The sequence below is a fragment of the Acomys minous genome (assembly GCF_964271855.1).
Source record: "Acomys minous genome assembly, chromosome: 5".
In the NCBI taxonomy this organism is placed as follows: Eukaryota; Metazoa; Chordata; class Mammalia; order Rodentia; family Muridae; genus Acomys; species Acomys minous.
This window is the reverse complement of record NC_140494.1, coordinates 105,505,559-105,520,500: the sequence shown is the minus strand read 5'-3', so window position 1 is coordinate 105,520,500 and position 14,942 is coordinate 105,505,559. Positions and strand designations below refer to the sequence as shown.

The following is a 14,942-nucleotide window of genomic DNA, read 5'->3' as shown; positions in this document are numbered from 1 at the left end:
GTCAAGGGTTCCCTCTAGCCTTATGCCAGCTGCTTCTAGAAGTCTCCACAGCCTTCCCCATTAGACATTCTTCATTCCGCACCCACTTTAGAGACAGGGAAGCTGTGCCATGCTTACACCCTTTGTCTGCCTCAGGGACAGCAAACCAAAGTCCTCATGAAGCCCTTGACTCAAGTGCCCAGTGTGCCAGATGCCTGCTTGGGTGCTCTCTTCTGGAGCAGTCCCCCTGAAGGCCACCGTCCCGGGCCCCTGGACCTCTAAGTGTGCAAAGCCTCATGGGAAGGCTGTGAAGCTTAACTCCAGCCATCTCTCCCCAGTCTGACCTACTCCTGCTCGTACTTCTATTCTGTAAAGGAGCCAGAGGCAGGATGGGGTAGGGAGGTAAGATGTGGGCATGTGCCTTTCTTCTACGTCTCCTCCCAGATGAATGATGCTCTCAGTGGTCCCCTGCCGAGTAGTCCCCTAGGAAGGGCCGAGGGGTAGAGAATAGGCAATAGTGCAGTCAGGGAGATGAGCAGAGAAACAGTTACAAAGGACATAGAGGGGGGAAGCCAAGATCTCCCAGGCACCCTCTACCCATGCAAGACATGAGCCCAGTTGGGAGGCTGACTGGGCATCACCACACAGAGATGACATGTGCCTCTAGGATGCTTCAGGAGAGGCCTGGATGCGAGGCATAACCCGACCCCCTGAGCCTTCTTGCATTTCTGTTTCTACTGTAGTCTGCAAGGGTGGGAGTACCTCTTTGCTCTGCTACTGGATGCCAGTATTTAGCACACATCCATCCTCGTGGTGGACGCCTGTGCTGTCTAAACCTCTTGAGAGCTCAGACACAGAGGTTCCACCAAACAGAAGCTCATCTCGGAGGCTGCCCTCCCATCATCTCTGCTCCATAGCATACCTGCATCCGTAGTGCAGTGCCCATGGATGGGGTCTGTGAAGCCTGGGCTGTGCCTTGCCTGGCTCCTCCCTTCTGTGTTCTCTGCAGGGACTGTGCTCTATCGGTTAGCTCTCTAGGCCTAGCTTAGTGGAGCGTCCACAAGGGGCCAGGTGGGGCCTTTCTTGAGGAGCCTTGGCAGCTGCACATCTCCTTTGCATTCAGTGTGATCCTGGGTGTCTATCTGTGGCTAGACTGCCAAGTGTCTGAGGTCAGAACCCCCTTAGGGAGCAGCTTGTATCAGATGATGGGCCACATCTTGGGTAGGCAGAGACTCCAGAGCACATCAGGGATGCCCTTTCCAGTGTCTGCCTTCATCACCACACCTGTGACAGGTGTTACAAGTACCAGAGGGAAGAGGATTGGCTAATTAGGATGCAAGGCTGGGTAGCCAAAGTCAAGTACTGTCCTACATGGGGCAGGAAGGATCTAGATCAGTGGTTCTCAACCTGTGGGTCGGGACCCCTTTGGCAACCCTCTATCTCCAAAAAACATTTACATTAAGATTCATAACAGTAGAAAAATTACAGTTATGAAGTAGCAATGAAAATAATTTTACAGTTGGATCACCACAACATGAGGAACGGTATTAAAGGGTCTCAGCGTTAGGAAGGTTGAGAGTCACTGCTGTAGATGGTACAACCTAGCTAAGTTATGATTCAGGAGACGAACCGGGGTTAGCAGGGAAAGGTCAGAAAAGGACGGGGAAGGTCAGAGAAGGACTGAGGTCTCCAGACTGTTCCTGACTTTCTTTTTTTTTTCTTTTTTTTTCTTTTAAATGACTCAGAGAAGCCAGAGTAAGCTCTTGGTACTGGAACCCAAAGGTTCACAAAGGATCAGTGAATTCCGCTTCCTTCTCACACCTGCTCTGGAGGGGTCCTCTTTCTCCTTTTGTTTCTGCCTCCCCGTACCATTCCTGCTACTCGGCCGCCATGGGGCCCATTATGTTTTGTACATCCTGGTTACCTGATGTTCACTGTGCCCCATGGTGCCTCACAGTGATGTCGCAGCACCCCAGACCTCTGGGGCTCTAGAGGAAGGTTCTGGAAGGGCTCTGGGAGAAGGGACTCAGTGATCCAATCTTACCGATCTCTAACACACTCTCCATTCCAAACCATGACCATCCAGGTGACCCTGCAAACTCATGACATCCCCACAAAGCAGCCCACCGCCCTGCACTCAGCACCTACATATCAGACCATGCGTGAGAACCATGCCCCAAAGACTGATCCCTGCCTTCCAGGTGGATGACTCAGTCTGTACCCTAGTTTCCTAAGCTAGCCATTGTCCCATCCCTTTGGGGCATGGCTACACCAGAGGGTGCTGGTGAGTCTGTGTTAGATGGTTGCTGCCCCTTCGTGCTGGGTACCATGAGTGGCCACAGTCCGCAAACCCTTACCATCTGTCTCAGCACCTACCTGATTTATTCTTGTATTCAATATCAAAGCCAGTGATAATGCTGTTTCCGTCAAATCTCTGAGTCCAGCGCAGGTTCATGCTCCGGGCCTTCACTTCGCGGATCTCCAGCTCTGGAGGGTCAGGGGGCTCTGGGAAGTGACAGAAGAAGAAGAAAGGTGAGACGGGAGCAGGGAGCTTAGCCTGTGGGCCTCTGGGCCCCAGGGAAGGTGAAAGGGCAGGTGGGCATGTGAGTGTACCTTGCACCGTGAGCTGGATCAAGCCCCGGTCCTCCCCATATGAGTTGATAGCATGGCAGCTGAAGAACACCGAGTCCCCGCGGTCAGCTGGCTTGAGCTGAGACGTGACCAGCAGGGAGCAAGAAAGGGAGGAAACAGGGAGAGCTTTAAAGAGGGGGACATTCTAGGGGGGACTGGGAGGGAGATTCAGAGGTGCTCTATCAAGGGCTTCTCTTTCCAGAAGGTTTAAGATGTGTGTGTGTAGAGAACTCAAGCGGGGAGGAAGAAGGGCGGTGAAGGAGGCTGGGGTGGGTGCATCCCAGGAAGGAGAGTGGAGACTCAGGGGCTCCAGGCAAGGAAGAGGGGCCCAGGAACCAACACAATGATGCCTGTGGCGGTCAGAAGAGGAGACAGGGTGAGATCCTGATGTAGAAGTTCCTGGGTGGAGAGGTACATGTAGGGATGGTAGGTACCTTATGAGGGGCAAGGAAGGGACCCTCCCCCCCCCCCACCCCCCGTCTCCCATTTACTTCCCCTGGGTAGAGATGTAATGGGTCCCCTGGGCCTGGGATTGTGCACCCACCTTAAGTGTGGAGACCACCTCATCACCATTGTCCTTGGTGGCGATGGCATACCGCATGACGCGGTCGGGATCAATGACGGTGTCCCCCTTTTCCCAGCGGATAATGATGGGCCGCTCGCCACGTGCAGTGCAGTTCAACTCCTTGGCATGGCCCTTGATGGCGATGGTGGTGTTGGGGTGGGAAGTGATCATGGCTGGGACTGCGGAAGAAGAGGCAAGGGCTTGTGAATATTGCAAGACCAGCCAGTGGAGGTGCCTGTGTAACAGAAGCCTGTTCCCTACTCTGTTCCACCCCCTGGCTGCCCAGGATGTCCCGCCCCCAGCTTCCCTGGATGTCCCGCCCCCAAGCTCTGTCCTTTGGTGCCCAGCCTCTGAGGGATTCCTTCCAGGAACAAGCGCCTATTTGCCGGTCCTGTCTGCCCCTTGGCATCCATGCCTGGCACCTTCCTCCTCTTTCCCTTACATTTCCAGGACCCTTCTAGTGACACCAGTTTTTTAAAAAAAATGTGTACAACATAGTTATAAAGAAAACCAGTTATATTGAAATATGGTTATGCAAATATTAAAAACACCAGCAAGCAAACTTTGGATATTGTTTATCACACATCAATATGCCCTACTCTTATTCTTTATGAAATAAGATCTGGCGGCAGGCCTTATAATTACTGTCTTATATTACCATGCTTTTGTAGCAGTGATGAGCACAAATGCTATTTTGAGAGCTCTACGATAAATAGGACATGACATGAAAATATCTGTGCATTTCTATGGGTGACAGTCACACACACCGTTCCTGCTGTGGTTTGTGGCTTATTGTTCAGCCAGAGGCTAACATAAAAAAAAGATGTGATTTCTCTACACCACCCAAACAGCTCTGGCCCCACCAGATCATCTCTGTAGACGTCTGGGGCCTCTGTGGGCCCCAGGTTCAGGCTCATACTCTAAGGCTAGGGTCTCTGCTTATCAGAAGTGTCGACTTGTCCCAGGAGGCCTGTTTGGGACATTACGAAAGACCTTCTAGCATTGCTAGTAGGGTCTACCCCATCATGCCCCATCTGCTCACCCTATGGTTTCACCAAGGCAGAGCCAAGGCCCTGGCTGGTCCTCAGGTGGCCCCTCCCACTCGCCTGGCCCAGAGCCTTTCCAACAGCCGACCCTCCTCTAGACTCATGTATCTTGACCAGAAACAGGGAGGGAGGATGGTGTAGAGTCTCGGAAATCTTGGTCTATTGTACAACTCAAAGCAACGTGTGCTGAGCTCCCAGACTATCAAAAGGCACTGTGCGGGGCCTCAGGTGTACACGCTGTAACACATCCCCGACTTCCCAAATGGCGGCACTGGGAAGACAGAATTATCTGTGGGCAGCAGGGACACGGGAGGTAATTGAGGAGTGTTTCTAGGAATGCATGAGAAGCCACAATCCACACTTGCCACAAGCATTCACTAAGACCAAGTATGTGGCATCTGCTCACACTGGGTTCTGCAGAGCCGAGAGGAGCTCCCTTTTGACCATCACTGGCTTGTCCATGCAGGGGTGCAGAAAAAGGGCCCTGTCTTCTCATGTTTCAAAACCTGGTCGGCCGGCACGAGGCCTGCTCCTTTCCACTGGCTCCTCTTATTCCCCTCCTCCCTCCAGTGTCCTCTTGGACTTTTGTCATCTTTTGATTCATTTTCATGTTGGGCATGTGTGGTGTGTGGTGGAGGTATGTGCGCGTGTGCCCACATGCCCACTGAGAGGCCACAGATTGACGTCAGCTGTCGAACCCAGAGCTCATCGATTTGGCCAACCAGTCTGGCCAGCTAATCCTAAGGGCTCTCCTGGATCTGCTTCCTCAGCTCTGGGATTATAGGGATAGCATCATGCTCAGCTTTTAACATGGGTTTTGGGGATCGAACTCGGGTCCTCTGGCTTGTGCAGCAAGCACTTGACCAACATAGTCCTCTCTCCAGCTCCACCCCATCTTCTAGTTTTAATGGCTAGCCCAGACACTGAACCAGGGACAGCTGGTTTTTATGAGCAAAGAAGCCTCCGGAGGAAGGAGGGTAGACTTGGAGGGGTGCAACCTCAGATACCAAATGAGGGTGATGGGATGACTTGGACAGGTGGAAAAAGATGGAGGGCGGCTCCTGCTCCGTCAGATACCCTGAAGTCGTGCTCCATAGCCAGCTAGCCCCTCTGAGGTCTCCTGGTGCAGGATCTGATGGGAGCTGGGGGCTGGGGCAGCCATAGCCTCAGGCCCCCTGTACCCAAGTCTCAGCACATCTCCCTAGTCCCGGCTCATCAAATAATGAAGCAGATAAACTTTATAATGCACGGCATTACACCAGAATATACAATAAAATGCGAAAGACAAATAACGAGGTGTAAGTTATAATGAAGAAAAAGCCTGCAGTCAGAGACATCCAAGTATGAATTATTGACTAAGGTTTTACACTCTCAAGGATGTGCGCAGGAATATTTTTCCATCAAAGATTTGCATAATTCACTCGTATAAACCTGGGTGGAATATAGAGTGAGATTTTACATCGACAAGCTGAGCCTTGCACTGCAGATGCCTCCATGTTTTACAGGAGGATGGGAATGCTAGGGTGGGGGAGACCCAGCTGCTTCTGCAGCTCCCGCAGGGAGTGAGCAAGGCCCGAATCGGAGCTTCTGGGTGGGGCTGGGGCCTGAGGCAGTTGGGGGAGAAGTGATCTTGTTCATGACTGTGTGTGTGTATGTGTGTGTGTGTGTGTGAGTATGTATGTATGAGTGTGTGTGTATGCGTGTGAGTGTGTATGTATGAGTATGTGTGTATGTATGAGTGTGTGTGTGTGTACAAAAAGGAGGATGAGGGCAGCTTTAGCCTTAGCACAGGCTGAAGTCTGGGAAGGGGAGGAGAATGAGGAAGAAGAGTCTCTGGGAAAACGTCCCAACTCTGAGCCACAGTGAGAAGCTTGCTCACCTATGATCTGCCTTCCATGCAGACCTCCAGTGCCCTGTGTAAAGACACCTTCTAGTCAGATGCAACTTCATGCCAGGACCCGCAGCTTGCCAAGTGGAGCACAGACCCAGTTTCAGATGCTACTCACCTTGTAGGTGGCATACTTTTGAGAAGTGCACAACCTGTGTGTCTGCCTCAGGGCACTTGTCTTTCCAATCAGGGTTACCCAGAGACAGACATGTGGGTAGTTAGGGACAGGAGGGTCCCCAGAGATCTTTGGCATCTCAGCCTGGCATAGAGGCTGGCTCCCCATCCTCCTGTTGGCTAGATGCTTTTATAGTAAACAGGTGCCAGGTACCACATTCCAAAACTCTCCTTACTGCTAGTTCAGGGAAGCCACTGAAGTCAAGGAAGAGGGGGGGTTGGAAGCATTTGGGGGCCAGGAGGCCTGGGATCTAGACTTGTCACTGACAGCTTTTTAGGCCTCCAGCACATTAAACTTTCCTGTGGCCCATAAAGAGTACATGTCCACCTGCCCTATCAGGCTTTATTCCTACCCATGTGACATCCATGCCCCACTCCTGCTCTAAGGGAAGCATTATCTAGACCCACATGCACCAAACTTCTGGCTTAAAATGTTTGTGGCAGATGATTCCACAGAATCATCGTGCCTGGACAAGAACCCGCTCCACTATGTCTGTAGCCACATGCCTTGCTGAGCACCTGAACCGGTGGGGAGGACTGAGAGGCACTATAAATGTGAAACAGACACCAGATTTCAGAAATGTAAAAAGGAGAGAAACGCAAAACAGCTCGCTTACATTTTTACACTGATGATGTACGCTGATACTGAGTTAAATGAATGGGAGGATTACAGCTTGCAACACTCCAGCCAAGGGAAGAAACCTAGGCTGTTTAGGGAAGCCGTTTGCCCAAGGTCACTCTGCAAGCAGGCAGAAGGGCACCTGGAAAGAGGGGGAAAGCTGAGCACAGCGGGGTACATCTATGGTCCCAGTTATTGGGGTGCTGAGGCAGGCGGATTGTTTGAGACCGTTTTAGTAACATAGCGAGGGCCATGAAGAAGGAGGAGGTGTGGAGAAAGTGGAGGAGGGAGAGGACCTAGAGGAGGAGGGAGAGGAGGGAAAGGGAGGGAGGGAACTCCAAAACATACCCCAACAGGTAATCATAAGCAGTCTCTCTCGTGTCCCTGCATACACACATGGTGCCATCACATGTGAGCCAGTGGCGTGCCCCCTGTATGCTGAGGCCCTGGTGTGATTGCTTAATTCAGGGATCCATGAGTTGATATTTCCTCTGTATACACTCACTGCCTATACATGCACTCATGCACGCACGCACGCACGCACGCACGCACGCATGCACGCACGCGCGCACGCATGCACACTTCTATGGTCCTCTGTGGTGGCAAGCTTGCCATATGGCAGTGTATTCTGTGTGCTTTTCATGAGTGACCTCCTCAGGGGGACTCTGAGCTATTGTCCCCTGTAGTGAGGAGGCTCAGTCCCCACTTGCTTCCTCACCAGCTCCATGGCTTCCCTGGCACTTACAGGGCTCTGGGTGAAGTAAGTAATTGCTTCATTTTCAGTTAGCTCTCCCGGTGCCAGCCACAGGAAATGAGTCTCATTAGCCCCGCTCTTTAGACGGGAACCTGGAGCTTCCAGCAGGGTCTGTTCACCCTGAGCTGTGGTGACAAAGCTTGGTCTGATGGGCCATCTCTTGCTGCCTGTCTCCCTGCCCTTTTTGCTCATGGCTCATGGTGTGGCCTCTCTCTGCTTGCTGGTATAGCCTCAGCATATGACCCTGGGAAGCAAGGGAGGGACCCCAGTTTTAGGGGCCCAGACAGAAGTGGGAGTGAAAGTTAAGCACAGGACAGAGTCTTGGGTAGATATGCTAATGACAGCCTTGGGATGGCCATGTTGTTCCTTTTAGGTGGGAAGTGACCCTGAGAGACTCCTGGTGGGTAACAGGCAGGCTGTTTAGTGACACTTGAGTGTCCAACATGGGAAAAACGGTGGTAGGTGGCACAGCAGTATCCTGGTGGGTTCCAGGTCCTTCCCTGACTCCATGTTTATCTCTTGTGTCTCCCGCGAGGCTCCACAACTAGACATGCCCTCCTGCATGCTGTCTCCTGGGCAGAAGTCTCTGTGAGCCCCAACCTGGCACATAGCTACCAGTTAGGCCCCTGTAGATCTAAATAAAGCCTGGGCCAACTCCTCCTCCTCCTCCTAGTCCCATGGGGCCTTACTGGCAGGTGCAACAGAGAGCAGAGAAAGACCTAGAATGGGGGGCACTGATTGCAGAGAGCGGCTATCCCTCTCTGAGATCCACGGCCGTCCAGGGCGCCAGCTCAGGAGAGAGGAAATCAATTTCAGAAACAGGACAGTTGTCAGAATCCGATGCTACCAGCTCCATCTGTGAAATTACTCTCAGGCTGGCTCCTGTCGCCCATGAGGTCCTGCCTGGATCAGCTGCTGTTTACATTTTAATTTGGTGTGAGAGGCTGATAGGTTCTTAAAACACCACGAGACGGCCACTCCTTGCAGCACCCACATACTTTGCAACTAGTTTCAGGCTTAGAGGTGGATTTTTTTAAAATTAGGCCAGAAGGGGGCATCAGATCACATTATAGATGGTTGTGAGCCACCATGTGGTTGCTGGGAATTGAACTCAGGACCTCTGGAAGAGCAGTCAGTGTTCTTAACCTCTGAGCCATCTCTCCAGCCTGGATTTTTTTTTTAAACAGCGTCTCTCTTCTATTTTCTCTGGCTGTCCTGGAACTCACTATATAGATCAAGCTGGCCTCAAACTCACAGAGATCTACCTGCTTCTGCCTCCCAAGTGCTGGGACATAGGCTTTTGAGTTCTCAGACATCATACTATGGACTAAACTTTGACCCCCTCCCCCCTGGCTTCTACCTTGGTTTGCAGCTCCCTCCTCACCTCCCTCGCTTCCTAAGTAGGGATGGGTCTGTTCCTTGAGTTTACGGAACATTGCATTATGTTTTGGAGAGATCCCCATTCCTTGCTTCAGAAGAGGCTAGGATCCATCACCCCTGCCAGTGTGCAAACTCAGAGAGCCCAAGTGATCTGTCTGAAGTCACGCTGTGGTGATCTGCAAAGAGGAAATCAAACCTCCCACCCTTCACCATCAGTGTTCACCTAGGCTTCTCCTTCCTGCACCTGCACACCTCCCTGAACGAGTCTTGTGAAGCTTCCAGAAGAAGGTAAAAATAGGAGGTGGATGGCATATGTGGGGGGGGGGGGCAGAGGCCAGTCCTAACGACCTGGGGTTGGGCAGGCGTGGGGACAATGAGGCAGGTGTGGGGACAATGAAGCAGGCTTCCTCTGTATCTGGCTCCCTCCTCTCCTCTACGGTGATGGGAGCTCAGCTGCTGTTTTTGACAGTCCTTAAGCCACTGGGGAAGGAAGCTTTAGCCATGAATACCCAATGGAGAAGTGTTGCCCTGCGGGAAGAGTGGGAAGAAACTGATGACAATGGGCCTGAGAGGCTCACAGTGAGGCTCTTTGGTGCCAGTCACGGAGAAAACTTGACTCAGCTGAGGACTTATATGCACGCACCGGGCACTGGGGATGAAGAAGCTGAAGCCTTACAGATGGGGAAACTGAGGTTTGGAGTAGCGAACAGGCTATGGTTGCACAGCTAGTAACTGCAGAGTCAGAGTCTGGCTCAGGGCATTTGGGAGCTTACTGGGCCTGTGACATTGGACAGAGGAAGAAGATGGGGTGGGGACAGACAGAAGGATGTGCCAGGGCTGGCTTGCGGAAAGAGGATTTGTCTGGAAATTGGGGACCAAGTATGACCAGTCTGCTCTCCCAAATGGGTGTTCTAGGGAGGGTCCGGGAAGTTTTCATACCTGTTGACCCTTGAGAACTATTATAAAGCTTAATAACTCATCATGGGGGCAGGGAGCTCAGCCAGTTGAGCCTAGCGTGTGTGAAGTCCTGGGTTCAATCCCCAGCACCATATAAACTGGGCATAGAGGCACCGGAGGCAGGAAGATAAGAAATTAAGGGCCATCTCTAGCTATATTGTGAGTTTGAGGCCAGCCTGTGCTACATGAGACCCTGTGTCAAAAACAACTCCCCCGAAAGTAAAACCAATGAACCTCCCACAGTGTAGACCCTACCCTTAGAGGTTGTGACTTAATAGGTCTGAGTGGGGCCAGCCTCAGGCTGGTGGTCTTCACATAGGGCTGAATGTTTAGTCCCTTGCTTGCTTCAGATAGGAAATCCCCAAAGGTACCAAAATTGGAAGCATGACAACAAAGTCAGTGTTGGGCACCACCAAGGAAGGGGCTTGCCTTTTTAAAGGAAGTATCTCTGATAGTGCAACTAAAGTCTCTCCAGCGTTCTCCTGGGCCTTTCAGTAGGAAAGGATGTCTTAGGGAGATAAAACGGGCTTCGGATGTCCTCTTCTTTGCGCTCCGGTAGACTCAGCTCTCAGAGACAGCCGGTGCCCTGGAGCAGAGCTCAGAGCTCTTGCACACCCACTCTGTCAGGGGAGAAAGTGCACCTCCTCCTCTCTCTCCGAGGCTCTCAGAGCCTTTTGTTTTCAAAAGGATTACAAGCAGCCTGAGAGGTGAGGGGCATTCCTTGCCCTCAAAGCAGTCTGTTCTCCTTCCCTGCGAAGCCTGTCTCTCTCTCCGTGTTAACAAGCTCCCCTACAAGAACAGGACCTGCTTGGCAGTGTGAGATAAGCCACCACAAAGGGGCATCGTTGGCACGCTGGGAGGTGGGAGCAGTCTCCACTCAGCCTCGCAGCAGCTCAGCCTCCGTGGCAGCCCAGCTTTGCAGGCTTCCCCTGGGACAGCTTGGGATGGGGGGGGGCCTTCTGGTGCCTGCTTTGTTTCTAGTTCTTAAAGAGCCAGGCCATGGCGTCGTTAATTTGATTGCACCCGCTCTGGCTTCCTGTCACCCCTGATTAGGCAAGCTCCACCTGAAGTGTGAGATTGGTTCAAATTGTGTAGCAGTAACCACCCTGGTGGCTTTGGTGAACGGGCAGGGAGGAATCTGGGGGGAGTTCTAGGCCCCCAAGACTCCAGCCCAAGGATGCAGGCATTAGGACTCAGACAGGAAGAGTGTGTGCACATGCCAAGGGCGTTGCACTCTGGTCATTGAGAAGGGCGGGACCTTGAAACCTCCAACTGCATGGAGGGTGCAGTTGATACCCTCAGCCCCATCAGACCTTCCTCTGTCTAACTATAAAATGGGGGCAGTTGCTCTTTCCCTTGGCTGCTGGCCAAGGTGTGCAAGAGTAGGAGTGTGGTGGGGGATGGGGACCCATTTTCCCCACTGAGAGTGCCAGGGGGGGAAAAAAAGATAGAAATAATAATAGCTAACATTTATTGAATGCTTATTATGTGCATGCACCGTGGTTAATGCTTTCCACGAATTAGCTCATTAAACTCCTCCCCCATAGCCCTAGGAGGCTCGAGGGGGGAGTGGCAGTGATGGTTAAAGATGGCCTGGAACTGACAGAGTCCGTTTAGAAACAGGAAACATGAACATCTTTCTTTGGCTACTAGGAGAAGGTGTTCTGGGTCATTGCTGAGATCAGTTCAGAGCCAGAGGAGTTGCAAACGCTTCCTGGAAAGGGCCAAGTAGTTAGGACTCTAGGCTTTGATGGTCATTGCATCACAAAAGAAGCCACAGACAATAAATAAACTGAGAAGGAAGAAGGGATAGGGCCTGTACTAGCTAGATTTGACCCTAGGCCTAGCTTGCTGACCTCTGCTGTGGAGTTGTGAGCACAGGATGACGTGGGCGTGAGGCCCTTGACTATGGGGGCAGGTTGCATAAGAGGCTGTTTGTATTTAGGACAATGCGGTTGTGGCGTACAAAAGAGGTTCTGGAAAGCCACTAGCCATGGGAGATGTGGTTTCTAATCCAAGGATGATGAGATGGTCATACCAAGGATGGTTCTAGTGAGAAGATACACAGAGAAGGTGACACGGCTCCACAGGGAAAAGCCACTGGCCATTGGGATGGAGACTGGAGTGATGTTTCTGCCATCCAAGGAACCCATGACTTGCTGCAGTCCCCAGAGAAGCAAGGATGCATCTCCAGGGAGCCTTAGGCAAGGAAACACAGGCCTAGTGACAACCTGTGTCAGACTCTGTGAACTGGGAAAGAGTAAGCTACAGCGTTTTGAGGCACTTGGTTGGTGGTACTTTGCTACAGCAGCCAGGGGAAATAGAGGCAGGGTTCTAGAAACAGCAAACTTAGGGGGAATTCTGTACTTAGTTCATATCTTGCTTTCTGGGTCAGGAAGATAACCTGCCAGTTCCATAGTGAATTGAGCCCCATAGGGTCATGACGGCTAGCACCTAGCTCTATACAGATGTATCACCCAGTGAGCTATCCCAGGCTAACCAGGCATCTCTATTTTGACATAGCTACCTCTCCATCCAGGTCATCTTTGTGGCTGACACTGCCATGTCTTCTCTTCAGCCTCATGATATTGACTTTTTCCTCAGTTCACAAAGGCTTGGCACTGTTCCTTCAAGGTGAAATCCTTCTTCCTCTCCAGTGCCACCCTGTCCACACTGTCCCCCATGTAGACCCAGTGTCTTTGCCTGGCTGCCATCCCCTGTGAAGCCACCTTCCTCCCCTTGCTCAGTTCTCAAGGCTGTATCCCAGGACCACTGCTCCTGGAAGCTCTGACCGGTTCTACTGATCCACCCCAGGCTCTTCCATCTTTGGCTTAACTGATGACAAGGCTCCTTTGCAGCTCACACCTTTGCCTCTTCTCCTAGAGGCTTGCTGTAGTTTTCTAACCACAGAGAGCCCTGTGTGCTGGAAGCCTGGATCCCAATTCTCATCCCAATTGCCCTGGGTGAAACCTTGGAGCTGGGATCCATTTGGAAACTCTTCAGTGCTATAGTCATGTGAACTTCAGGGGCAGGGGAGTGATAATATGTCACTTGTCCCTACCTCTGAGAAGTGAGTGGCCCAGGTGCTTCACTTGGAGGTGAACAGGAAGTAGAGACTGAATGAACAGGACCACATCTCCTCAGCAACACCTCCCTTGTCTGTAAGGACCTAGGTTCCCATGGTGATGGAAGAGAGTGGTGGGGCTAGGATGGAGGCACCAGGTCCTGTAGGGGACCAGGTCTGGGGATGTGACAGAATGTTCCCCTTCCAGTGACCTTATTGGTGTCATGAGGTCAATCTGCTTTCCTGTATTTGGTTGGTTGAGAGAGGCTTTATCTTTCCCATTTCCCCCCTCCTACCCCAGCCCCACCCCCCCTGTGAAACATCTGGGCTATGGATTCTGAAAGGCAGGACTGGAAAACAAGACCTGAGTCTCGATGGAACCCATTCATTCATGTGTAGGGGGTGAGAGAAAGTGAATAGTGGTGATCCCCCAAGTCTCAGATTAGCCAGGTCACAAGCATCAAGAGCAAGTCTCCTGGTCAGGCCCTTCCCAATCTCTGGGTCCTTGTTCTGTCTTCCTTTGTTTTTGGAGGCTGCAGACTCCTGGGAGCTCTGCTGACTGCCCTCACTCTTCTGTGAAGAAGGCCCAGGGGCAAAAGAAGTTACAGCCTGTCCTGGCTTCTGCTTGACGGAGCACAAGACACCACATTGCCTCTTACTCTCTGAAGTCTGGGAATCAGTAAGACGGGAGAGGCCACTAGCTGGCTACTCATTGCCATGGAAATCATCACACCATCCCTCTCTCACCAGCATCCAGGGAGTCCTCTACCCTTGCCTGGCTTAGCATAGGCCACCCTGAGGCTGGGTTGCTGAGGCTGACCAACGGCCATTACCTAAGAGGAGAAAGAGCCAGTGACAGCACCTAAACCCCACAATTGTGTTTTGAGTGAGTGGGGCTCAGTGCCCAAATCTGGGAGCGAGTCCTGCCTGCCACACAGTTTTCTGCTTTCTCTTCAGACTGCTAGCAGATCATGTAGAGGGTCTGCCCTGCCCCCTCATCCTCTCAGGAGCTCATAGGGTCAAGAGAAGAGTTTGGGAGTCACTTGTGATACCAATTTGACCAGACCTGAAAGCAGTGGCCTGTCCATTCCCAGCACACAGTGCCAGAATGGGTAGAGGTCAGGTCTGTGTGAGGTGTCAGGGATGCGGTTCATATACAGGAGGGACAGGTGAGTTCTGGACCCCAAAGTAGCTGAGAGATAGTGAAGCGTCAGGCCCCACCACCAATCAGGAAAGCACAGGAGAACCCTGGGCCATATCTGTTCCGAGAGGAGCATAATGTGTGTGACATCCCAATCGGTGTGTTCTGGCATCATCCATGTGAACTGCAAATGGTTCAATTAGGTTGAGTGCCCAAGCGAGGGAGGAGGAGACATCAAAAGAGGCCCTGGGGAGACTAGAAAGATGGCTCAGGGGTTAGAGCACTAGCTGACCTTTCTGAGGACCTGGTTCAAAAACCAGCATCCACATGGTGGTTAGTAACTGTCTATGGCTCCAGTTCCAGTGGACCCAGAATTCTCTTCTGGCCTACGTGAGCATCAGGCACACAAGTGATGCGCAGACATACATGCAGGCAAAATACCCATACACATTAAAACAAAAACAAAACAAAAGCCCCAAACATTGGGCAGCTTGGAGGCGGGCTTGGCGCATCTGAGCTGTACCAGAAGTATAGTCAGGACAGGGGTTTGTGGTCTCTGAGTAGCCATTCCTTTAGTTCATTGACTCCTGTGCCTGTGGGAAGAGCAGCAGTCTTCTGACCAGGTCTAAGGACATACTCCTTCTGTCTGACAAGAGTTGTTGTACTGGGTGAGTTTGAATAGGGATGGTTCTGGATCATGCATCATAGAGTCAGTTGACTGTGCTTTTCCTAAGGTTTTGCACC

The 14,942-nt window shown here is 51.9% G+C and overlaps 1 protein-coding gene across 1 annotated transcript in view; it reads right to left on the bottom strand.

The window, feature by feature from the left end:
• Window positions 1-14,942, bottom strand: part of DSCAML1 (DS cell adhesion molecule like 1) — a 314,580-nt gene that overhangs the window by 45,980 nt on the left and 253,658 nt on the right. Inside the window, exons 12-14 of the mRNA XM_084782627.1 lie at window positions 3,155-3,354; window positions 2,593-2,689; window positions 2,356-2,484 (exon numbers count right to left, since the gene is read on the bottom strand). Of these exons, the coding sequence (XP_084638753.1) occupies window positions 2,356-2,484; window positions 2,593-2,689; window positions 3,155-3,354 (426 nt within the window). The remainder of the gene's footprint in view (window positions 1-2,355; window positions 2,485-2,592; window positions 2,690-3,154; window positions 3,355-14,942) is intronic.